The 27,205-nt window shown below is 41.7% G+C and overlaps 1 protein-coding gene across 3 annotated transcripts in view; it reads left to right on the plus strand.

Moving 5' to 3' along the window:
- Nucleotides 1–27,205, plus strand: part of ATRN (attractin) — a 427,246-nt gene that overhangs the window by 262,806 nt on the left and 137,235 nt on the right. For 2 of the 3 annotated variants that reach the window (XM_032765826.2, XM_032765825.2), the window contains exon 27: nt 13,088–13,195. In XM_032765826.2, coding sequence (XP_032621717.1) covers nt 13,088–13,195 — 108 coding nt within the window. Of the gene's footprint in view, nt 1–13,087; nt 13,196–23,488; nt 25,483–27,205 lie in introns of those variants that run through there. The other variant, XM_032765827.2, reaches the window with a different exon arrangement.

Genomic DNA, 27,205 nt, shown 5'->3' on the forward strand with positions numbered 1-27,205 from the left:
CGCCGGGTGTTGCTAGGGGAAAATTCTTCCGACGAACGTGCACGCGGCGCGCGCACACCTACTTGGAATGAATATGAGCAACACATCTTGAAGAACAACAGTTACAAAGGTGAGTAACCGTCTTTTTCTCATACTAGGAACGTGGCAAGGACTCATAAGGCTGCCTAAGCTGCTGGAGAGATCATTTTCAAGGTAGATAAAATCTTATTTTCTGCAGCCCAGAGTCTCCCACAATTTTGATATGGACAGGCTATTCCCAGGGCCAGCGCTTCCATTTAGGCAGCCTAGGCAATCGCCTAGGGCGCTAGGATTATTGGGCGACGGCATTTTGCCGGGGTGGGGGGAGGCGGCAGACGGCTCCGGTGGACCTGCTGCAGTTGTGCCTGCGGAGGGTCCCCTGGTCTTGCAGCTCCAGTGGAGCTGCCGTAGGCATTCCTGCGGACGGTCCGCGGCTCCGGTGGACTTCCCACAGGCACACCTGCGGCAGCTCCACTGGACCAGCGGACCCTCTGCAGGCACGACTGCGGCAGGTCCACCAGAGCTGTGCGACCAGCGCACAGGGTGGCGAAATGGCTGTGTGCCTAGGGCGCTAAAAACACTAGCACCGGTCCTGGCTATTCCCCTCATGTCTGCTGTTTCCAGAGATGGCTCAAAGCTACAGCGTAGCCTGTCTCCTGCTTGCCAACAGATCTTCTGCCTCCTCAGCAGCAAAATGGCGGTTTGCTTCACTCCTGTCCTTTTCTTTTAGATTTGTTATTTCCTGGCAGTTAAAGGTTTTTTTGTTCCTTGTTTTCAAGCCTTCTCTTGGTCCAAGATCTGAGCAGTGTGGTGGTCACAGCCACCTGGAGCCTCTGCTGCAGCGCCTCCCTGCTGAGCTCCCCTTTCCAGAGCAGTGGGCTGAATCCAAAAGGTGCTCTGTATATGAGGCAGCATTCCCAGCCATGGCAGAAGGTAAAAAATGCCCAACCTGCACCAAGCCAGCCAACCCTATCTTTGCTAAGGCACAAGACTCTGAGTCGGACAGGCATGTTGTGGCCCCAACCCCCCAAGAAACCATGATTCCACTGCAGGGAAACCTGACCAGGAGATAGCACAGAATAGGAAGAGGCTCTGAGGATGCAGACTTCATCCAGCTGACCCCGGGGGTATGTAGCCCCTTTGGGGTTTAAAGAGCATGGCCCCTTTAAATCTTTTTCCTAGGGGGGAGGGGGAGAGTGAGGAAAAAGGAGCGAAGCTCCAGGGGTGGCTCTGGCCCTGGGAGGGGGAGAGAGGCAGCAGCCTGCAGGCCCTCCCAAAGGAAGCAGAGAGAACCTGCCTGAAGCCTGGGAAGGACTGGGCTGCCGATCGGGGCCACCCCAGGACAGGAGCCAGGAGGAGCACGGTGCCAGGGAGAAATCGCCCAAGAAGGACAGGCCAGAGCTGGACCCAGGATCACGGCTGCCCAGAGCTATGTGGGGCTGGGAGTACTGGAGCCTGTGACTCTGCACTGGAAACAAGGAGGGAGGCTGCTAGCTAGTTAAGTGGGGAGGTGGTTGCTCTGGCTGGCTTTACAGAGAGCGGCAGAAGAGGACACCGGAGGGGTTTGTTGGGGGAAAGTTCATTGGCACTGAAGACAACCAGGAGCACCCAAGACTCACCACTGAACTCGAACTTTGCTCAGGGCTCCTGAACTCTTGGATGCAGCGCTGTTTTACTGCTTCCCCTATATTTCCCCTTGTTGTTTTTCTCCTCTCATCCCTCTGTAAATAAATATTTCCCTTTCTTATAGCCATTGTACTTTTCATGTGGGTGTTCACTCTGGGGGCTTTGGAACAGGTGGCTCTGGAGTGGAAGGGATTTCTCCTTCTGCATTCCTGCACACGCGTTCTCTTGGCCAGAACTGTCTGCAGAGCAGACTCCATCTTTGCCACGAGGGTGCTAAAGTTACAGGTAGGTTCTGGCGTAACAAAGGACCATAAAAATAAGATCCTTTCTGGGCTACTGGCTCCCCCCTCCGCCCGTTATAAATTGAGTCCCAGAATCCCTTGGAAAAGAAGCAGGGGACCTACACAGCTCTCTTCCTCCCAGTGGGAACTGGCGTGTTCTCATTGTACTTTGAAGTAAGTCCTGCAAAACCCAGAGACTCCGTGTCCCAAAAAGGTGAAGGCAAATGTGTCCTTCACAAAGCAGCAATTAGTATCGTTAATAAATAAGTGAGGTGAAAGCCAGGGGATAAAACTGCCTTCTCTTTTGTCTTCTGCCCCATGAGGGAGTGTTTGCTGCGGTTTGTCTCTGTCATAGTCTCTCTTGCAGTGTTCGGTAACATGCTCAGCAGCCCTCCCTCACCCTGCAGTATGTCTGGCCAAGCAGAGAAGCCTGTACCTGCCTCAAATTGCAGCCTCATGGAAACTCAGCCTGTGTGGCTTTCAGCCCAGGGACCCTCATTCTGTCAGGGAAAGGGGCTCAGATTTGAGGCAGCAGAAGAATGGGAGTTGTACCTTCTGATCATCAGCCATAAAGCATTGCACTGTGAAAGGCAGGAAAGAGGGTGTCTCTCTCTCCACTCCAAACTGCCTCAACATTACAGGCTTGAGTATTTCAGGCAGCCTGTGACCAGAGGCACATGAGGATTCCACTCCCCATGAAGCTGCACTGTCACGAGATTACAGAGGGATAAATTATAAATCCCTTCCCAAGTTTAAAATTATCCTGATTTCCTAAGTAAAAGCTCCAAGCTGTACCAGGTTGCTCCTGCACCATTTATTTGGGTGCTATCTAGCCTGGGGGAACAGGCTAGGCAGCCTTTCAGGCTCCTGGGGACAGCTAACAAGCTATTTTCACAATTGAGATATATATATCAAGAGCCCATCTCTGTTGTTTGGTCCCCAGATGAGTATCAGTAGTGTACAACCTCCCCCTGAGATTAGCCAGGGAAAGAAGTACCACACATGCCAAAAAAAAAGAACCACAGCCAACCAGCACCAAAAGAACATAACACAAAAATAAGACATCCAACCTACAGAACTTTTTCCAAGACAGAATGTCAGTCAATGGCCCGCAAGGAATCTATTAACAAAATACCTTTCCTTTCAAGCATTTGTCATCAGACGTCACCAGTGTGGTGCTCTGCTCTATCCAATGTTGATAACAGTCGGCTGCGTGCGTGTGTTCCCTCTGTGTGCTGCCCCGGCTCTGCGCAGATAGCTGACACAGCAGACCCCGAGAGAACCCCCAGTGACCACAGACTCCAATAAGATATGAAGGTACCTGGTCAGGTTTATTGTCAAACGAAGCACAGTAATAGTTTCCAGTGGGCTCTACAGGGCATACTACGAATTTGTGCCCCCTAACAATGGACGCAGCTCAGTCAGTGGCAGGACTCTCCATTGCCCCCTATGCCAGACAAAGACAACCACTCAAAGGTGCATTCTTGTACACATGTACAAACAAGTTACACATCACTCCTGATGCATTGAGGTACAACCCCTCTACATACTAGGGTGCTGCCTCTCTCCTGGTGCATGCTGGTTCGAACAAACAAGTCTATCCATCATATTCTCTTTTTGACTCTGTCTTTGGAATGAGTCAGCCTGTTCCTCGTTATCTCTGTGGAGTGTGTTCGTACCAGAATATTCTTGTGCCATACGGGCACAAGTTCATCCTGTTAGTACTTGATAACTTTTAGATATGTGTATATGTGCAATTAGCAGCCTTCTGCGTACCAACTTCTGTGAGCAGGGCCTGCCTCTGGCTCACAGCTTAATTTTGCTTTAGGTTAGCAAAGTCTTGATCATTACTTTAGTTCAGGCCTCATACCGGGCCTCTGATACCAAGGGTTTATATTTCAGGGCCTCATCTTTCTACATTCCCCCACTTTTTGTCTTTTTATGGGGAGGATGTTTAGCCATCGTCCCAGAAAAGCATAATGCATGGACTAAAAATAACCCAGTGGGCTAAACACTGTTATGTGGTTACCATGTTTCACCATCCATACACTCATGCCTCTGTCTTTTTAGTCTGCATATTCCCTCATACGACTGATAGATTTTATTATCTAATTATTTTTTTAGTCCCTTATGGTGGGCCTGGGAATATTAGGCCCGGGACCATGACTAAGGAATGTAGTATTATGATCGAGCCTTAGAGGCACCCCCAAATAATTAATGTATTTGAATAATATGGATATGGTATATATATTTGTAGCATATATAGGTATATATGTATGTGTACATATGATACCACCTTATATCCAGGCATAACCATGTTTTTCCAGTCTGGTGTTGTACTCTGGCCCTTTTACTTTGGTGCCACAGATAGAAACACATTTCTAAAAGGGCAATTGCAGTTATCACCTGTATCATCATTAGCAGTAGCCTGAGTGTTTTGAAATACTGTGATAGTGTTACACTTATGAGAAGCACATGGGATTTTTATAGGGGAGAAGGCAAAAACGTTGCATTTATTGAGAATACAGCAGTTAGCATATGCCTTTCAGTTACAAACACACACACAGACCATGCACACAGTCCTGCCAGTTGATGTTTATAGTTACCAGTCCAGAGTCTGGATCAATCTAGTGGCCAGCCAGATTGGTCACAGAGGGGAGCAGGGCTCTGTCGGTCGCAATCCGATGCTCCTGGAGTATGGCAAGACGAACCCAAAGTCCCATGGCAAAGCACCCTGTTCTTATAGTCTTTTTTCCTCCTTTGAAGTCTGTGGATTTTGTGTGTCAGTTTCTGACCGGTTATTTCTTAATTGGTGTTATCTTTTTTATGTAAACATTCCCATACACCTCCGAGAGGGGCATCCTGTCCTGGTTTCGATTTAATCAATTGTCCTGTCTTTAGGGGTGCCAGCCTTACCTCAGGGTCATCAGTCTGCCCTTTCTTCAGTAGGGATGTGCGTTGATGGTTCTCTGGTGTCAAGTCTCTTCACTCCTTCTTCCTTGACCATCTGACTATAACAATGGCCTTCACACCTTATCTTTTCCTGACGCATGCATTCCTCCTTCACACAAACAGTCTTTTACAGAGATCTTTGAGAATACAAACAACCGCATTTTATACTGAGCAAAAGACATTGTAAATTAAGCCTTCCTAAATCTTATAATCAAGCAATTCACACTGGGGCCCAGGCCTTCCAGGTTTCTCTAATCTCCTTAACAAAGACACAATGCAAGATCCCGTCTCTTACTTACTAAACCTTAAAACAAAGAAATGTATTAAAAATTAGGCACTCTAGTTAAACATACATATAGGAAACCATAGTAGACATTATAACTTATCCCAAAACAAAAGAGTGACCGTAATCAGTCATAAGGATTGTTCTGGTCTGTCCCTGCCCAGGGTCAGTATAGACACTGGCAGTCTGTCAGATGCATTTCTACCAGTGTCTCGGAGGGTCATTCCTTTCTACTATTCAAAAAGGGTAGCTGGCAGGATCAAATTAAATCATAAATTCTCATAGTAGAATTATAAAATCCTGCTCCTACAGTAGCCATTGTTAGTGTTCCACAGTATTATGTATATGAGGAGTAAAACAGAAATTAGGAGTAGTGACACTGCAAAGGAGACCTTTGTATATAAATGTCTTGTAATTAATTACTACACAGTACTGCCCGTTTACGTTATAGGTTATCCTTACTGCTGGTTGTCCTCTCTGGCAAGCTTTGCTGGGCAGGAAACAGGAATTGCTAGCTTCTCTGTTCTGCAGATTGCATTGCTCTGTGATACACCAGTAGTTGACGTAGATCCAGTTGTTTTTATGGATGTTGGTTTTCAGAAAACCTGCTGAATGGACATTAACCAATTTCTCAGATATTGCTGTGTCGGGATTTAGTATTGGCACCCAGACACGGAACAAAATTGTTTTGAATAACATGTGCCTCAGTTAGGATGCATTGTTACTGATCCTGAATTGTGACCAGTACTAATTTGCAGTTGCTGTGTAACCAGTTTGTTTCTCCTTGCCTTCATGTGGTTTGCTGCCATTCGTTTGTTGATTTTTACCTGTCTGTTGGTTAAACAGTTTAGCAAGGTTATGCCCATTGTAAATGTTGTACAGCGATAATACAACAGTACAGCGATAATACAGTAGCATAGCAATAGTAAAGTTGTTTTTACACAGTAACCAAGTTGAAATTAAATGACAATTTATCCTGGTCTAGCTGGTGGTTTTTAGCTGATTGTTAACTTAATTGTCCATATATGGTAGGTAGAGGTGTATTTGACCAGTCTCTTATTTATAAAGCACTTCATTTTTCTTTTCTTGATGCTTGGGGGTTTCTTCACTGGATACTGATATTTTCTGGTTTCAGAGTGGTAGTCGTGTTAGTGTGTATCAGCAAAAACAACGAGGAGTCCTTGTAGCACCTTAGAGACTAACAAATGAATTTGGACATAAGCTTTCGTGTGCTAGAACCCACTCTTCAGGGTGTGATGCTTTCTGGTATCTTTAGTCTGTGGGATGCAACTTAAACAACTTTTGTTAGTTAACATAGTAAAGTTTTGTTTTGTATTAAGTTTGGGTTACCGAAAACAAAGTTTAACTTAGTTTGTTTAGAACATAATAGGGACTGAGTCTTTTATAACACAAGGTATACTTTTGCAGTTGTTGTATAAACACTCCTTTTCATTTGAGGTGCATTACTAACATTTTATACTAAATGTAATGCTTAACTGCTAAAATAAATGTTCCCAATCTTCCGTGAGGTGCATTACCCTTTTTTCCCCTGCTGAACATTCTGTGTTAGGAAAAGAGTCAACGTAATTTTTACCAAGCTTTCTAGAGTTAATTTGCTTGTGATACCCTCTTCTCCCTACCACATGCTCTCTGCTCATTTTGTTACTGTCAAGTAGTCTTAGTCTCTTGTTGTACCAATTTCACTCTTGTTAACTGTTTAGAAGCACATACTTTAACATTACGTAACATAAAAGAAAAGGGTATAAAATTAAACCAAAGTAAATTTTAAATACAGGTCCATGCAAATAGTTTGAGGGTATTAAACTTTCACGAAGCTTTGTTGTGTTTGGGAGCCAAAGGTGGAAACCTGTTGAAATTGTTGGTTAGCTTTATGCATAAATTGTTCTTTTTAAACATTTTTGCTATCACATTCTTATAACTATATTTAAAAGTACAAACAAGTTTATAAAAACCCAAACAAGAAATTGACATTTAGTTAATATTATCTTTACTTTAGTGTTGAGATTTCCCCTTACATTTTTTCTTTGAATAACAAAACAAAACAAAATTTAAAAAAACTGATTAATAAAAGAGAATTATTTTTGTTTGCAATTGCATTATTTATTGAGGCAGAAATATATGTACATATATTTATAACTGAGACTTTCTTGAACTTTGAAAAAAAATGGTATTAATAATATTATGATGGTTATACCCCAACCATAATATTCAAATGTTGTGGTACTATATATACATATATAAAAATTAACATTTGTTGCAACAAAATAAAAATAATAAAAAATAGTCACATGACACACACAACATAGACACAGGACACACACATGACATATAGGACAAACTTACAATTAAAAACAAATGGCGCCAGAATTCTATTCATAACTATACATTTTTCACTTTCTCGTGCAATACTCTACCGTTGCAAGACACTGAATGATTTCCCTAAGTTCTCATGCTCTTTCTTCTCCGATCAGTAACACATCAATATTAATGTGAGGTTCCCCCACCACTGGAGTGTCTGTTCACATATATGCAGTTCTGAGAATTACAGCTGTTACAGTTTAAAAAACCACTGATCTGAAACAGTGTAGTTTCTTCAACATCAACTTGCTATCGTAGGCCCATGTGAGGGGCACCCTCAATTGTCTTCCTTTCTTGTTACTCTCTTCTCCCTACCACATGCTCTCTGCTCATTTTGTTACTGTCAGGTAGTCTTAGTCTCTTGTTGTACCAAAGCCTTGGGGCTCTGTTTCCATGCCAACTGCCCTGTAATCTCTTTAGCTTGCGATGCTCAGTATGAATTAGGCTTGTACATGTTCCACTGATTTAAAAATGTAGTTAGGTCAGTACTGAGTATTGGCCATTCCAAACTGCTGTATATATTCTATCCTATTGTGAACTTACGGTACATTTTGACTTAAGGTATTCGTTCAGGGCACAAGTGATTTAAAACACTCCTGCAGCTGTATCAATTATGTATTATATAAATAACGCTGTTTAAAAGTGGTTAATTAAGGTGGTTTGTGTGACATCCCACAAATCAAACCACTGAAAGCAAGGCAATTCCAAATTATGGGACATCTCTTTACCATAACCTAATAGTCACATAGCATGTTTCCACTGACACACTTAGCGTTTTCACTAGAATCTTCTTTTCTCTCTCCAGATAAGAACACATACCACGCATGCAAAATGCATCTCCCTAGCTCTATAACACAAAACCTTCATTAAAACATCAACCCCATTGACAGTCATTCAGCAGGGATATATGTGCACAGGTTAAGTGTACAAAATGTGTCTCGGGGAAAAATAAGATCTTAATTAAGGAATATTTATTTCTAGAATCCATTTTTATAGTGGATCTTATTTTTTGTTACATGATTTACTCTATACAAATATGAAAAGCAACCAGTCTCTACATCAGGGAGCTTAATATGTAACTAGGGCAATATCATTAAAATATGCACACAGACTGAACTGTCAAACTTCAGCCTGTGCAGGTTAAGTACTCCGGCTGTATTTGTTGGGTTGCCTTTTGAAAGGACTTCCTTATCCTTAGATGAGCTGTCAGTCTGTTTGAAACACAGGAAGTGGTTTTTCCATCTTAAAATGTGACCATACAGTTGTTGAGATAGAGCCAGACTTTATTCTGAAATAGATGTCTGTTGTAATAATTGGCAATAATAGCCAGCATTTATACAGTATTCCACATATTCAGATTACTCATACTGAGAGGTACAGTCCTTTGTTGAAATGAATGGTAGTTGCAGAACTAAATCCTTGTCCAGTTCTGAAAATGTAGGCAGTAATGTCACTTCAAAATTGTTTGTATTTTCACAGTGTTGCCAGGATTTTATCCCATAACATTTCTGTTGATTTCAACAGGAGTGATGTTGCTAAACCCCACGCTGTGCTTAGTAAACTAAACTTAGTTGTAAGAGTTAGTTCATTCTTCTGTTGGACATCTCTTTCAGGACAGCTTGTTCTCTGATTTTATAGCCATTATACAAAGCACTTCATGATAACTGAAGGGGACAATTATGGGAACGACTACTCAACAAACTGCTTCACACTTGCGTTAGTTTGCGATCTGTTGAGTGTATTTTAGTGTTCTAAAAGTCTGGAGGTTTAGTAGATCAATGCGTGGTTCCTTACCACTGCTGAGTTTGCCTGGCAAGTAGTCAAAAAGATCAACGTAGGCACAGAAAATCTGATTTCTAGGATATTCCTTTAAGTTGTTTGTGGTGATATCGCAAATCAGTGCTATTGTATAGCTTGTTGCTTTTGCTAATCTTTTCGAAATCAGCCCAAGATTTGCTATTTTATTTTTTAATTTTGTGTTGGTGAAAGGTGCTGGATTGAAATCCTACAAATTGAAGTTCTCCGTCCATAGAAGAGGCATAGTGGTCTGAGCCTCACCACATCATCCTGGGGGAATTCTGCACCAAAAAATTAAAAATTATGCGGACAATATTTTAAAGTTCTGTATATTTTATTTGTCAAAATAACATAATGTAATCACATCAGTAATTTATTTCAAAATACCTATCAACAATACACACGACAACAAAAAAAAAAAAAAGGTCCTCCCCACCCCACCCCTGGAGTAGAGAGTTAAAGAAACCCCTATGACAACCCAGTTCCACTTGAGGGTACTGGAGGGGCTGTGTGGGGTTCCCAGAGCCCAGACACCTAAACTCCCCTCCCCCCCAGAGCCCAGACACTCACACCCACTGTGGAGCCCAGGCACAGGGTACCTCCAAAGCCTGCATATCCACACCACTCTTTCCCAGAGCCCAGCCATGGACACCTCCAGAAACCCACACTCCAGCTATGGGCATTCCCAGAGCCCAGACACCTGCACCCTCTCCCCCCAGAGCCAAGAAACCTGCACCCCTCTCCCCCCGATGCCCAGCCATGGGCATCCTCAGAGCCAAGGCATCTGCACCCCCTCTCCCCAGAGCCCAGACACTCACACCTCCCTCCTTCCATAGCCCAGCAGTGGGGCAACACACGTCCCAGACATCTGCACCCCTAGAGTCTTTAGTCCACCCCAGCTTCTTTACTGTCCTGCCAGGGAATATGGTGTGGTACAGCCCTGCCCTTCCTCACCCTTTGCCAAACCGGGCAGCCAGAGCATGCAGCCTCTGTCCCCGCGGGCTGGGCATTCTGCTTACTGAGAGCTGGGCTCTGCAGAATCCAGTGGCCCATAGTGGCTTCCAGAAACTCTGCAGCCCCAGTTCTGCAGGAAAAACATGAAATTGTGCACAAATTCTGCATTGCGCAGTGACGCAGAATTCTCCCAGTAGTACAGTGAGTCTCAACTCTAGAGATGAGAGGAGTGGTCTTTTCGTCTCCTGATTGGTGCCTTAGCTGATACTGCCAGCAAGAGTGCAAAACCTGATGATGATTTGTATGATGTGAATACCGATCTGTGGGAACTACAGTAAAACAGCTTTTCACATAAAGCACCAAACTGAAACAAGACTAGATAGCAGAGATTGTTGGTCACTGCTGACATTGTCTACATTCACACCAGAGACCTGCAGATGAAAAGCTGTATATCCTATTTCAAATTCACCAAGTCAGTGTTTGCGCTCCCCACTTCCTGTCTGTGGATGGAAATGGCAAAGGAGAGGAAAGATGGGGAATAAGATGTTCTTAACCTCGGTCAGCAATGAATGAGTTGAGCAGAAGTCAGCTGGACAAGAGAGGAAGAGGGACAGAAGGAGGTTCACTGTTTAAAGAAAATATTGAAATTATGGCTTTAAAGGACTGTCTGCTAAACCTAAATTTGTTCCCTGTGCTGATATGTTAGATTCTTTTCTGCCACCCTGAGATTGTCATCTTAGGTTGGCCGAGAAAGGGACTCATCTTATTTGTTTGCAAATTGCAGAACACATCTTGAGTCCTGCAAATAACAATTAGTTGATTTTTTTTGACCTACCAGTAGTAAGAACATTTAAAAGGGTGGTGGAGGAGTATTTTTAATTTGCAATCTTTGGCGACATCTCAGTAGTCTAGCTTTCTGAGTATAGAGAATACATTTAGTACTGATAGAGTTGTAGTTATACTTCTCCAAGATGGTGATAGCTCATCTTGGGAAAGCCCAGAAGGGTTGCACTGAATATTATGGAATAATGTGCTGTGAACAAACTGTATCCAGGAGAAGGGAAACTGATTTCAGATCCAAGCAGTCCATGCTCATTAACCTGGGAAGGCAAGAGGACTAGGGTGAAACGAGGTACCTGTTCCTGGCAGGCCAGCAGGCTATGACATGTCATTCCTATTAGAATAATAGAATAGCAGAGCTGGAAGGGACCTCAGGAGGTCATCTAGTCCAACCCCCTGCTCAGAGCAGGACCAACACCAACTAAATCATTATTAGCTGAATATGACGGATTGCCCTAGTAAGCCCTTACATCTGAAACGTACTTGTTAAAAAAACAGGACAGCAAGTCAAGACTTACTTACAGGGTATTCGAGCCAGACCTAGCAAATGGAAATGGTCATGCATTTCAGGTAACGGCTAAACATATTACATGCATTCCGAATTAGAATGTCAGAACCCTGTTTGCTTCAGGCCAGACCCATGCTAGTAGCGATGGAGTTAAGGAAATTACAAATTTTCTTTGCTGCCATACAGGAGGCAACATTGTCTGGGTATGGAAGAGCTCACAGTTGGAAATTATACTTTACTTTATTCCAGGCCATAGAGTAACAGAGTTACTCTGGAGGCAGCTGTGTTAAATGAACAGACATGAGAAGGCTGGAGGCAGTAAAGATAAGTTCTTCGAAGATGGCAGTTGTATAGTGGAATGATTTTCAGACAAGTTAGAAGGAGAGTAGAGTGTGAAATCAGGATATGGGATTGGCTGCAATTCAGAAGATTACAATGATTCGGACACTGCAGAAGACAGATGATAGGATGCCAACGAAAATAATGCAAGTACAACCAAAGTCAGTCAGACCCAGAGGCCAACCACCAACTAGATGGTCGGACATTAGCTGGAGGGACATGACCAAGCCATGGAAAGAAATGAACAGTGATACAGTACTGTTCCATATGTCTGCAAAGTTGCTTTGGGATCAGAAGAAGTAGTTATAGTAAGGCGACTGACAGGTAACAGTAATACAAAAGTGTAATACTAAATAGAATACAGTGTATAAATCAAAGAAATTGCATTAATATGCTGATCTTTAAGTGGCTGATGCTATGTGATTATTTACGGGCAAGGTGCCACATCATTCCCATTCCTGCTGGAATTGATGTTTGACACCTACATCTCATTACCAATCACTTGATTTGCAATTAGTGCAAGGGACTTTTAACCACAGGAGCTAAAAAGTGTATCTTTTCATTCTACTGCTAAACTAAAATGGGAACTGTAGTCTGCCATGTAGAGACTGCCATTGTATGTTTGAGAGAGAACCATAACACTAAAACTCCACTTGTAAAGAGAACAATAAAAGATGCCTCTTGTGTTTTAGGAGCTTCTAAAGATTTATTCAGGAACATGTATTTTAATAAAACATATTCCTGCAAGCCATGCTTGCTGTTCACAGATGCATTTGGAGTGTTTAGAATAATACACAGGGATGTTTAATGTTAATTTGTGGTATACCAATATGGTAAGTACACTGGCAGCTGTCTAATTTGTGTAGACATAGAAAGTTTTCACACTGGAGTGACTTAGACCTGTTTATATTTATACAGTTGGTTTTATTTAGACATTGTTCTCATCAGGTTCCCTTGTGTCTCTTTATGCCCAGTGAAAGCATCAGGAATTTGTTTTGAAGCATTTGCATGCTCGGGTCCATATCTTTCCATATTCAGTAAAATCTGTCGAACATTTTTGTATTCTTTATGTTGGAACAGTGTATTAATGCCTCTGTGTTTATTCACTAGCAACTACTCCGTGAGATGCAACAGATGGCTAGCCGTCCCTTTGCCTCCATCAATGTTGCCTTAGAAACAGACGAAGAGCCGCCTGATCTCATTGGAGGAAGCATAAAGGTGAGAGTTCATGCTGTTTGGACGTTCCTACCTGTAATTAATCTTCATGGATGTTTGTTTTCAACTGTGGATAAAGCAGTAATGGAAATCTGCTGCTCATTGGCAACCTGTAGGAAACTATAAGCACTTGAAAGCCATCATGTCTTGTTTTGACATAGTGTTGTGCCTTCAGGTTATGTATTTACATATTTTGGACTACACTGGTTTTAATAAAAGTTACACCAATTTTTAGTTTTTATGCTTGTAATGAAGAAGGATACAGCTTAACACAGCAGAACATTTGGCTGGAAATAGCTGTAGGTGCTGCAAATAGAAACAGTTTTTGTGCAGTCTCTCAAAAGGAACAGAAGAGTAATTGTCTTTGAATTCTGTGAAGATATAAATGTATTTTTTTCATGCAAATAAATGTTCACCACAAAATGTGATGCATACAAAGTAGGAGGGAGGAGAGAATTACAAAGCATCTCCCTCCTACTCTGGAATACTTTTAGATGCAGTATGTTGTAATTGGAGGAAACTGCAGAGTTAAAAGGGAAAATGAAGAATTTGAGTGAGATCATGGCTGTGATAAATTTCTAATATCAGACCTGTACACTAGAAAGGAAAGGAAAGCAAAGCTCTGCTGAGTATAATTTGTCTATCTACTGTACACATACTTAGTCTATACATTTATGGCACTCTCACTTAACAGCTTTGGCACAAAATCTTCTTGCCTGCCCTTACCATGATGATGAAAAAAATATTCCTTCCATTTAGAATCTATGTGGGGTGGGTTTATGTATGTTTATAAAATATAACAAAAACATTGATTAAAAGAATGTTAAAGTTGCAAAGTCCAGAATTCATGTGCCAGTATTAGGATGCCCATGCGACTTTAGTTCTGCACCTAATGCATATGGATTGCTAGTCTTTAATTACATGTTCATACTATTTTTTTCCATAGGACTTCTGCCTCATTCAGGGCACAGGATGGACAGTTCTCCATAAGTGAGGCAGCAGTTCAGTATTGCTTTTTAGCCTCACTATTCAATGTGCACCTCCTACCGTATTTGCTATATACTGTCCAAACGTTGCATTGAATTTAGAATTAATTTTGTTCACAGAGTTTTCTCAGGTTTGCATTACCACAGCATCTGAGTGCTTCATCAATTGATCATAACCTCTGTCTCAGGCAGGGAGGTATTATCCCTATTTTGCAAATAGGGAACTGAACAATAGAGAAAGTAAGGCCAAAACTTGCAAGAGTATCTACTAATTTTAAGCATTTCGATGACTAGGCATCTTGGTTGAGATACTTATGGGGCCTGAATTTTTGGAACATCAGCTGTTCCCATGTACTTTAATTTGAGGTGTGAGTGCTCAGTACTTTTAAATAGTAAGCCCTAGGTACGTCCAACTGGTAGGTAGTTTCTAAAAGGATGTTAAATAAATGCCTCTGAGTTAGAATTGACAGAGAGATGAACCAAAAGACAATCTTTCTGTTAAACTTTTTCAGATTGTGGACCATATCTTGATACCAGTTAAGAATTACTTAGAAAGGTTAGGTGTCTTCAAGTCAACAGGGTCTGTTGAACTATATTTTAGAATACTAAAGGAGCTGTGTGAGGAGATAGGAGCCATTAGTGATTATCTTTGAGAACTCGTGGAGGACAGGAAAGATTCCAGAAAACTGAAAAAGGGCAAATATAGAACCTCTCTGTAAAAAGGAGAACAAGGACAACCTATGGAATTATAGATAAGGCTACAATTTTGTCATGGGTATTTTTAGAATAAGTCATGGACAGGTCACGGGCAAGAAACAAAAATTCATGGCCCATGACCTATCCATGACTTATACTAAAAATACCTGTGACTAAATCTCGGGGACGGTGCATGTGTGCAGAGTGCTTCTGTGTGTTGGGGGGAGGGGGGGGAAGGGCATGGACTGCGGCCACTCCCGGGAGCCACCCAAGCAGTGGCTGGTGCGGCTGTCCCAGGGGCCACTGCAGCTGGAGCCAGCTGCTTGGGCGGCCCTGGGGTCAGCCACACTGATTGCTACTGAAGTCACAGAGGTCGCAGGAGTCATGGAATCCGTGACTGTCACAACCTCCATGATGGACACAGAGCCCTAATTATAGACCAGTCAGGTTAATTTCGGTACCCAGAAAGATAATGGAGCAAATAATCAAGCAATCAATTGTAAACACTAGAGAAAAATAAGGTGATAAATCAAAGACAAATCCTGTCGAACCATCCGAATAACCTTCTTTCCATGGTAACAAGCCTTGTGGATGGTGAGGAGGCAGTAGATGTGATATATCTTGACTTTAGTAAGGCTTTTAATGCTTTCTAACGTGACCTTCTCATAAACTAGAGAAATATAGCCTGGACAAATATATTATAAGGTGAGTGCACACTGGCTGGAAAAGCAAATTCAAAGTAGTTGTCACTGTTTCACAATCAATCTGGAAGGACCTATCAAGTGGGTCCCATAGAGTCTTCCCTGGGTCCAGTTCTATTCAATATCTTCATAAATGATTTGGATAATGGGATAGAGAGTACATTCATAAAGTGTGCAGACAACACCATGCTGGGAGGGGTTGCAAGCCCTTTAGATAACAGGATTAGAATTCAAAATGACCTTGACAAACTGCAAAAATTGTCTGAAATAAATAGGGTGAAATTCAATAATGATAAATGCAAAGTCCTACACCTAGAAAGGAATACTACATGGCACAAATACAAAATGGGAAATGACTGCCTAGGAAGGAGCACTGCCGGAAGGGATCTGGAGGTCATAGAAGATCCCAAACGAAATGACTGCCTAGGAAGGAGCACTACCGGAAGGGATCTGGAGGTCATAGAAGATCCCAAACTAAATGAGAGTCAATAATATAATACTATTGCAAATAAAGCAAACATCATTCTGGGATGTATTAGCAGGGGTCTTGTAAACCAGACATGAAAAGTTATTCTTCCACTCTGCTCAGTAGTGATAAGGCCTCAATTGGAGTATTGCATCCAGTTCTGGCCATCATACTTCTGGAAAGATGTGGACAAATTAGAGAAAGTCCAGAAGAAAGCAACAAAAATGATTAAAAGTCTGGAAAACATGACCTATATGCATAAAGATTGGGAGAAAAAAAAAGGCGGGGGGGGGGTTAGTCTGGAGAAGACTGAGGGGAGATGTGATAACACTCTTCAAGTCTGTAAAAGGTTGTTATAAACATGAGTGATAAATTGTTCTCCTTATCCACTGAGGACAGGACAAGAAGTAATGGGCTTAAACTTCAGCAAGAGAAATTTAGATTAGACATTAGGAAAAACTTCCTAATTGTCAGGATAGTTAAGTGTGGGAACAAATTTCTTAGGGAGGTTGTGGATTCTCCATTAATGGAGGTTTTTAAGAGCAGGGTAGACAAACACCTGTCAAGGATGGTCTAGAAGGATAATGGTTCATCATGTCTCAGTGCAGGGGTCTGGACTAGATGACCTACTGAGGTCGCTCCTAGTCCTTCATTTCTATGATTCTTTAATATCCTGGGTTCCCTATTAGGTCTTCTCCATTTTTAGAGTCTGACGTAGGTGGTTACAGAAAGTCTTTATGGAACCAGTTGTCCATTTCACACGTGATCATAAAATAGGCACTTTTGTTGTCTCAGCAGAGGCTCCAGTGAATGGTTATGGACATTCTTCTAACCCTGAAAAAAGATCCCTTCAAATCAAGATCAAAGCATATTAGTGGGCCACTGCAGGAAAGCTTACCTACAACTATGCCTGTTTGGTGGTTAAGTTAGTTGACATCAGTTTGTGTAAGCTCAGTCCAGCACTACTATGAACATTATTTTTTAGGGGAAATGCAGCAGCTGTATTACTTGACAGAGATGTTGATATATTGGCTTAGTTCACATAGGTATACTATAAAAATATATTACAGTGGCCTTCTTTTTCACCTGCTGTTTTACACTGTAGGTGCAACTTACTTGTTTGTATGTTTCCCTCTTAATCTTGTTAGTCTGGGGAAATAAACTTATATGGTTTACAGAAAAGCCAACTTTCTTTAAAACAAAAATAACACTGTAAAAACTGTGCATACGTTTATCATTAGTATGAAAACAGATGGTCTTTGTTAAATTCAAATCAGAGTTAAGAAGTTCAGGCTAGCATGAATTATTAAAGTTCTGCTCTGACTTTTCACAGGATCTATCATCTAAACTAAAATGACATTTACCATGAAAAAAGCAGTTACATGTTTGCTATTAGAACAGCAAAAAGAAGTGGCAATGAGTTAGGTGCTATATGAAACCCATCTTCCTGCAGGCACTTCCCCTTCCCCTCTTTACTTAGCTTATTTCTAGAAAAAATAGTGGAATTGAAAACACCACTCCTGCAGTATTAGTCCAGAACCAAACATCGTAGCACTGTCCTAAACTTTTCAGACTTCAGGACAAGTTTGTTTGCAGTTAATATCTTCTGTCCAGTTTTTGTTTTTCCTTTTCCATTGGGCATGGCCAGCTGGCAACTTAGTGTCACTTTTTTCTGTTCTTTTTATCCTTTCTTTTTTTTTCTTTTTGATTAGAACTACATTAAACAGGGCTGCCCCTCTGTTGTGAAGGGCTCCATAAATAGCAACACATATAGGACTTTGTTCCTTTCCTTTCTCACTTCTACGTGATACCTGCTGTCTGGCTGCCATCTTTTCTTATCTGATTTGTCAGGCCTGGCAAGCTCTGACATTCTTACATGGCCCAGGAATTGGAGGTGAAGGCCTAGCTTTTCAAGAGTAAAAGGATAGCTAAGAATTCCAATCATTTCTGTAGCTTGCTGAATTTGACAGTAGTACCAGAAACAGGGAATTGAGGCTAATATGTACAAACTTTGTGAAGCATTCCGGTGCAGATGGGATGGTTTGGGGGAGAAATTAAGAGGCAAAGCAAAAATGTAGGTTCTGAGTATTGCAGAAAATATTCCCAGAGAGATGGTCTAGATTGTTGAATACTCCTCCAATGAAAGTGGTGGAAACTACATTTAACAGGCATATTCAGTTTTGAATATGTCATCTACATATCGCTTTGGTCCATTTCAGTTTTTCTTCCAGTCCTTTTCCACTTGCACTGGAATTCCCCAAATAATTTGCAAAGGAGAAGCCACCATCTTAGTCCACACTCCCATTGCTCTTTGGTTGGAAATACTCTTAACTGAAGGGAATTGCAGGAATCTGAGTTGATGTGGAGTGGGTTGATATGCAACTATGGAACTGCATTTTTTTGCCTTCTGTTTCCTATTGCCAGAGCAGGGAGATTGAAAACAGAAGTGTTGGGTACGTTCTCGGACCTTAAGTGGTTATCCAGTCATTCTACTATTCAGTGTGCCACCATTGTTGATCGTGGCTTACCCTTCCCTGTACACACTTGACACCAGAACTACAGATTTTTTAGTGCTAATCACAAACACATGGCTTTTTTTCATATGAATCTGAGGTTTTTGGTTAATAACTACTTTATTTGGGGTACAAAAGAGTTGAAAAACAGGGAATTTGTCTGCAAGAGGCCTCTTTCCTTTTCCATTGAGCATGGCCAGCTGGCAACTTAGTGTCAAGCTAGTTCCATCCTAAGCTAATATTTTCCAGCTGGACATATTAGAACAGTGTTTTCAGTTAGTATTTTTCCTAGGGCACATCATAGTAATAGAAAGCAATTTACCTGCAGGGAAACAGTTTTATTAGTGGGTAGCTAAGCAACAGATAACTAGCTCCTTTGGGAGTTTTTCCATTCAAATACCCAGTAGAGGCCAAATCTTCTCTTAAATTTGGTTGGCCATTACAAAATCTATTGGCCCTTGGCTGCAGCTGTTTGAACTTCCTGAAGTTCTGAACATTACAATTTTTATAAGAATATTTAAGACCCTTGGTCATCTGTGCAAATGTTTTAAACTGAGTTACTTGGAGTCAGGCTATTGTTTAGATATTTTTCTTTGAACTACTCTAAGAAGATTCTTGCAGTCAGTCGGAAATAGTCTTTAAAAATCCGCTTTTCAAACAGAAGTTAGAGGATTTCTTAGAGTGCTGGCATAGATGATCTTTAAGCATCTTAAAGTAGGGAAGAGCATGCAACTAGTACTTACATTCTCAGCAGAGGTAAATATATATATTGTGAAAGTCGTCCTAAGCAGCCACCCCGGGGATCAACAAACAGATACCTAGTAAAGTTTGTCTTTCATAGCAGGTCAAACAAAATTGTGCTGGAAACCTTGAGGGAAGCTGTAAAGTGGTCTCATAAGACAGGATTGTCAACTGGAGATGGCCATTAGTGCAGATTTCACTTTATTGTGTTCTGTTATCCGCACTTAGAATCCAGCACTGATAGATGGTTATCCTTTCATCTGTGAACTGGAGGCATTCATGTCTACAAGTAGTCTAAATGGCTAAATAATGGTGGCTCTTGTCAAGAAAACAGTCTGCAGCTTGTTTGGAATGTTAATGTCTTTGAGGTATGGACGTGCATTTAATTCCACATTACTTCTCATAAGGCCAAAATTAGTTTCACTGCAAATTCTTAATTGTCCTTTTATCAGGCATCAAGACACCAAGCTTGATTTCTACTTCAGAAAGAGCAGAGATATGGCACAAGTGTAGCCTGTGCCAGTCTAATAATCAGTTCATACTGGCCTGGGTAGAAATGCTGCCAACGGGATCAAAAACTGCCTGAAGGTCCCAGCTATTAAAAGGTAGAGTTAATCAGTAGTATGTCACCAGGGCCTGATGAAATGCATCCTAGAATACTCAAGGAGTTAATAGAGTAGGTATCTGAGCCTCTAGCTATTATCTTTGGAAAGTCATGGGAGACGGGAGAGATTCCAGAAGACTGGAAAAGGGCAAATATAGTGCCCATCTATAAAAAGGGAAATAAAAACAACCCAGGAAACTACAGACCAGTTAGTTTAACTTCTGTGCCAGGGAAGATAATGGAGCAAGTAATTAAAGAAATCATCTGCAAACACTTGGAAGGTGGTAAGGTGATAGGGAATAGCCAGCATGGATTTGTAAAGAACAAATCATGTCAAACCAATCTGATAGCTTTCTTTGATAGGATAAGGAGTCTTGTGGATAAGGGAGAGGCGGTGGATGTGGTATACCTAGACTTTAGTAAGGCATTTGATACGGTCTCGCATGATATCCTTATCGATAAACTAGGCAAATACAATTTAGATGGGGCTACTATAAGGTGGGTGCATAACTGGCTGGATAACCGTACTCAGAGAGTAGTTATTAATGGCTCCCAATCCTGCTGGAAAGGTATAACAAGTGGGGTTCCGCAGGGGTCTGTTTTGGGACCGGCTCTGTTCAATATCTTCATCAACGACTTAGATGTTGGCATAGAAAGTACGCTTATTAAGTTTGCGGATGATACCAAACTGGGAGGGATTGCAACTGCTTTGGAGGACAGGGTCAAAATTCAAAATGATCTGGACAAATTGGAGAAATGGTCTGAGGTAAACCGGATGAAGTTCAATAAAGACAAATGCAAAGTGCTCCACTTAGGAAGGAACAATCAGTTTCACACATACAGAATGGGAAGAGACTGTCTAGGAAGGAGTATGGCAGAAAGAGATCTAGGGGTCATAGTGGACCACAAGCTAAATATGAGTCAACAGTGTGATACTGTTGCAAAAAAAGCAAACGTGATTCTGGGATGCATTAACAGGTGTGTTGTAAACAAGACACGAGAAGTCATTCTTCCGCTCTACTCTGCGCTGGTTAGGCCTCAACTGGAGTATTGTGTCCAGTTCTGGGCACCGCATTTCAAGAAAGATGTGGAGAAATTGGAGAGGGTCCAGAGAAGAGCAACAAGAATGATTAAAGGTCTTGAGAACATGACCTATGAAGGAAGGCTGAAAGAATTGGGTTTATTTAGTTTGGAAAAGAGAAGACTGAGAGGGGACATGATAGCAGTTTTCAGGTATCTAAAAGGGTGTCATGAGGAGGAGGGAGAAAACTTGTTCAGCTTAGCCTCTAATGATAGAACAAGAAGCAATGGGCTTAAACTGCAGCAAGGGAGATTTAGGTTGGACATTAGGAAAAAGTTCCTAACTGTCAGGGTAGTTAAACACTGGAATAAATTGCCTAGGGAGGTTGTGGAATCTCCATCTCTGGAGATATTTAAGAGTAGGTTAGATAAATGTCTATCAGGGATGGTCTAGACAGTATTTGGTCCTGCCATGAGGGCAGGGGACTGGACTCGATGACCTCTCGAGGTCCCTTCCAGTCCTAGAGTCTATGAAATCTATGTTCAGATGGGTGTGGAGTATCACTGGGACCTGTGCTCTGTCTACTCTTAACATCTTTATCAGTTATCTAGAAGGTAGTAAACAGCACACTCAGGACATTCACAGTAACTTGAGAGGAGATGTGAATATCAGCAAGGCCAGGAAACAGCTAGAACGGTTAGACATTTGAACCAAAAAAAACAAGTGAGGTCCAGACTTAGAAAACTGCAAGCTATTGCATTTGGCGGGCGGGAGGACGGGAATAATTTGAAATAATTTGAAAAATTGCACATAGACATCACTTCTGTCGCCTTGCTGTAACTGCACCCAGATTGCTGTATTCAGTTCTGAGCACTTCTGTATTATAACAGGGTTCAAAAAAGAACTAGATAAGTTCATGGAGGATAAGTCCCTCAATGGCTATTAGCCAGGATGGGCACGGATGGTGTCCCTAGCCTCTGTTTGCCAGAAGCTGGGAATGGGCAACAGGGAGTGGATCACTTGATGATTACCTGTTCTGTTCATTCCCTCTGGGGCAGCTGGCATTGGCCACTGTCAGAAGACAGGAGATTGGGCTAGATGGACCTTTTGATTTTACTCAGTATGGCCAATCTTATGTTGTTATAAAAAAAAAAAAATTGATTCACTTCGAGGAGTTCGGAGGAGTTCAGAGGAGAGCAACCAAACTTCTCAGAGAGCTTGGCCTGACTTCTAAAAGGGTCAAAAGCCAATATATACTATATAGTTTAACTAAGCCATGTTTGAGAGGGGCATAACTGTCTATAGCTATTTAAAGGGACAGTGAGGAGAGGAATGATTTAAGCTGCAACAAAGGGATATTGCATAGAGGAATGGGATGAAATTGAGAGGAAAATATAAACTGAATATCAGGAAAAAAAAATGTTAGGGAGAGCTATAGCACTGCAAAATAGTCACTTCAGGGAAGTAAAGGGGCTTCCATCACTTGGGACATCTTTTTAATGTTCCAGTCCAGTTTGTATATGTACTGTAAAGAAGTGTCCTGTCCTAAAGCTCACCTAGAGGCAGGTTATCCCATAACTTCCTAGCACAATGGTTCTTGAACCTTCGTTTTAAGCAGCTGTGGTGCTGCCCACTTTCAAAGACAGGGTACAAGACTAATTGAACCATTTGTTTTGATCTAGCATGGCAGTGCCTACGTTTCTGGGACTGAAATGATTCGTTCATAGATTTCAAAGCCACAGGGGGGACTGTTATGCTCTAGTCCAGGGATGGCCAACCTGAGCCTTAGAAGGAGCCAGAATTTACCAGTGTACATTGCCAGAGAGCCACAGTAATACACCAGCAGCCCCACCCCCCCACCATCCTCTCTTCCCCTCCCACCCGCTCCCAGCATCTCCCGCCCACCAGCAGCCCCACCAATAAGCACCTCCCGATCAGCTGTTTTGTGGTGTGCAAGAGGCTCTGAGGGGGAGGAGCGAGGGCATGGCAGGCTTAGGGGAAGGGGCAGGAAGGGATGGAGTAGGGGAAGAGCCAGGGGTTGAGCGGTGAGCACCCCCAGCACATTGGAAAGTTGGTGCCTGTAGCTGCAGCCCCGGAGTTGGTGCCTATACAAGGAGCCGCATATTAACTTCTGAAGAGCCACATGTGGCTCCAGAGCCACAGGTTGGCCACCCCTGCTCTAGTCTGACCTCTCACATACCACAGGCCATTGCATTTCATTCAGAAGGCATGCTATAACAGGTTTTTAGTCCTAATTTATTACTTGTTCCATTCTTCTGAGAGGGTATCATCTGCCCTTTAAAAGATTAATTGCTGATTCGTTAATACTAAAACACTCAGACTGCACATCAGTGTGTAACTACACTGTTTGTTTTTGAAAATATGCACCAACAATGGAACCAGAATGTCTGTTCAGCAGATGTGGTCCACGTAGGTGAACGGATGTCAGGATAGCTACTGTTATGTTGCAATATAGAGGAACATGAGAACAAAGTGAGATTTATACATTTTGCCCGTTAAAATTAATTTGTTGACTCTGCCTATGTTCTCTTGCTTTCTAATTTATAGAAGTGTGTGCCACCCTTTGAACACCTGCCAAGGTAAAGTTTAGTTGCTAATGGTAAGAACCTAGAGATCGTGTGGACAAGTGAGGTGTGTAAAACTGATTAGCTCTACTAGAATTTAATATACTCTAATAACGCTCTGTACTGTGAAAACAACCAAAGATGCTAAACGCTTCACGTAATGAATTACTTCCAGCTAATGTCGGTGTGGGTTTCATTTTACATAATTTGCTGCTTCGAGAAAGCTTTTGCATTGTTATGCAGTAAACATTTGGTAGTGATGCTCTGTGATCTGCTGTTTGTCCTGACCGTGTCTGCAAAGGTTCGTTCTTCTGCCCCTGGGTATACATTTTGGTGTGTAAATGGAATGGTGGCAAGTGTTAACTGTCCACATTTTGTAAATGTATGAGCTAAGTATTTATAAATAAAACTGAAAAGCTGATAATATTTTCAGTAAAACTGACCAGCAATGCAGTTGGAAATGCTTTTACTCTGATTTTAGCTGATGAGAGGGAAATGGCTGGAGAGAAAGCAAACTCTGAAGATTTGAGTAAAAGGGTCTTTTTAAACTCTTCTTTCCCTTTGGAAGAAAGGAGTACGTTTTCTGATTGAAACGCTAACAACACCAACAGCTTCTGATAACTATTGGAGAGGACCTGTTTGCATTCCTTTGTGCACAGAAGTTGTTTTAAGTGTCTTGTGTCTGAGATCATCTGACTGCTGTTTCATGCTTTTTATGTGCACCTTTTATTGTAAAAAGCAACCTAGTATTGAAATTAACAGCATAACTACCCTCTGGCACATGTGAAATCAAGGTGAACTTTCAACATTTGCAATTTGCATATTGGCCATATTGCATGTTGTGGCCTTGTCTTACACTACTGTTAGGGAGGCAGTGGAGAATTTTAAGATAAATGCAATTATTACCTTATTTATGAGAACGTTACGGGGCCAGAGGTTTTGTAATTTAACCTTGCCTGGGAACATTGCAAGTTCTCCTGTCACTAATCTTTCCCTTCACGTAAACCTTGCATCGAATGCTTGCTGGATTGAAACTTCTTGCATTAAAAGTGGGGTGGTTATTTATTAAATGTAGCTGAGTATAACTCCCCATTGATCTTTCTGCTGTTCGTTTGTGGCCGTTTGCGTTTCTGAGACAAGACACTGATGAATCCATGTGCACATGTCCGTATGTTGACTATGCTAGGGCTAGCCTGAAGGCTTGAGCACCTCTTTTAAAAATTATATTCTTAAAGTCCAGACATAGAAACCCAGTATTGAAATGGGCTGAACAATTCAAGGAAAAAGACTGATTTACTGTGGGCCAGCTTCTAGTTAAATATCAGGGCCAAGGTTTCAAAGATGAATATGAATTCTTAGTCTAGAATTGTGCACTTCAAATAATTACAAGAAGTTAATTCGTCTCCGTATGAGAAAGCACATGAAAGACTCTGGGGATGTGATTTTTTAGAACTTCATTTATGCTGTCTTTTTATGGAAAATTGCTTACGTTTTATTTTATGAATGCTTGGTCAGTTTTCAATCATACCATTCAAAAAAAACCTGAAAATTTAGCCTGACACTGTTCCACACACTGAAGTCATCTGACACATAGAAGAAACTCTGTTTGACTATTTCAGTAATAATGCCACAGGTTCTGCTTCCATTTAAGCAACTCTGTGAGGCACATATTCTTACTGGAAATGGAAAGCTTGTGATGGTTTGGGACTATTTACTAAGCCATACAAAAACGTTGTTAAAAATACATTTTGTCCTATTATGTTTGAAAAGCAATTGGCTTGGCCTGTCAGTGTTGCATAGTAACTGGATTAAACACGCCAGTATACTTAAAATGTGTTCTAGAAAAATAAAATTGCTGTTCACTGTTTTAAATTATATAGAATGTTTATTGTTCTGTAGTCATTAGTTTTCATAATCGTGAGAATGTGTTGTATGTTAATTGTATTAATAGAAATAATGAGATGAAATAAAAAGAGATTTTAGGCTAAACATCACATAATGATACCTGACTGTGAGCTGTATTAGGCAGTGAAATTGGCTCCCCCGGGAGCTGGTGGTAGACACATCACCTGAGTCATTTAAAACTAGTCTAGAGGAAGCCCTAGAAAAAGGACTGCTAGTGTGGGAGCAATATTGCCATGAGAGGTGGATTAATTAGATGATCTAACTGAGACTGTGACCATTTTTAACTTCTATAATTCTGTGAACACTCTACATATTACGCACACATCAGCACTCAAACAAAATAATTACTTGGCTTGTGTCCACAGCATTTCTGGTCAATATAGCAGCTTTATTGAAGAAATGCTAAAATAGATTTTTTTTATAGCCTCAGTAGTTAACAAGATACCATTCATTTTAAAATTACGTTATTAAAAAGGACACTTTTTCTAATATTGACCAGTGCAAAACTCATGGCTGTTCTGGCCAATAAAAATCAGTGGCACCTCATTATTTTCTGACACCGCAGTTCAGCCCTCAGACGTGTGTATATTATGGGTTCTAGGAAGGACAATCACATGACACAACTTAGATATAAAATTCGAGTTACCTTGGCTCCTAGCGTTTTGTTGTTCAGCACGAAAACAAGAACATTTCCATTAACAGTAGCTTTATTGGCAGAGGTGAGCCAGTGCAGACATTTACCACCTGTGCAAAGTCGTCATTCTGGCCACATTTACTTTTTTCCTTAAAAGGGGGAAGAAGGAGGAGCATTGATGAAAAATGCCAAATTGACAGTCTTGGAGACTGAAGTCCCCTCTGCTCACAGACCAGATACAGCTTTGGCAACAGCACTACAAGCTTCTCCCTACACTGGCCACCTCTCAGATGTAACCTGAAGGAAATAAGGGCTTGGCTACACTGGAGAGTTACAGCGCTGTAAACCCACCACCAGCACTGCAACTTACTCACCGTCCACACTTGCAAGGCACATACAGTGCTGCATCTCCCTGGCTGCAGCGCTGCTCCGCAAGTGTGGCCACCGAAAGCACTGTAATTGGCCTCCAGGGTATTAGGAGGTATCCCAGAATACCTGTTCAGCCCCTCTGCTCATCAGTTCACACTCTACTGCCCTGGCCTCAGGTGACCCGCCCTTTAAATGCCCCTGGAATTTTAAAAATCCCCTTCCTGTTTGCTCAGCCAGGTGTGGAGTGCAATCAATCAGTGACCATGCCTCCATGTGCCAAACGAGCCCCAGCATGGAGCAATGGCGAGTTGATGGACCTCATCAGTGTTTGGGGGGAGGAAGCTGTGCAGTCACATCTGCCGTAGGAATTACAATACCTATGGGCAGATCTCAAGGGCCATGCTGGAAAGGGGCCATGACCGGGACGCGGTGCAGTGCAGGGTTAAAGTAAAGGAGCTGCAGAGTGCCTATTGCAAAGCCCAAATGGAAAGCTTGTGATGGTTTGGGACTATTTACTAAGCCATACAAAAACGTTGTTAAAAATACATTTTGTCCTATTATGTTTGAAAAGCAATTGGCTTGGCCTGTCAGTGTTGCATAGTAACTGGATTAAACACGCCAGTATACTTAAAATGTGTTCTAGAAAAATAAAATTGCTGTTCACTGTTTTAAATTATATAGAATGTTTATTGTTCTGTAGTCATTAGTTTTCATAATCGTGAGAATGTGTTGTATGTTAATTGTATTAATAGAAATAATGAGATGAAATAAAAAGAGATTTTAGGCTAAACA

Source organism: Chelonoidis abingdonii, chromosome 5 (genome assembly GCF_003597395.2).
Source record: "Chelonoidis abingdonii isolate Lonesome George chromosome 5, CheloAbing_2.0, whole genome shotgun sequence".
In the NCBI taxonomy this organism is placed as follows: domain Eukaryota; kingdom Metazoa; phylum Chordata; order Testudines; family Testudinidae; genus Chelonoidis; species Chelonoidis abingdonii.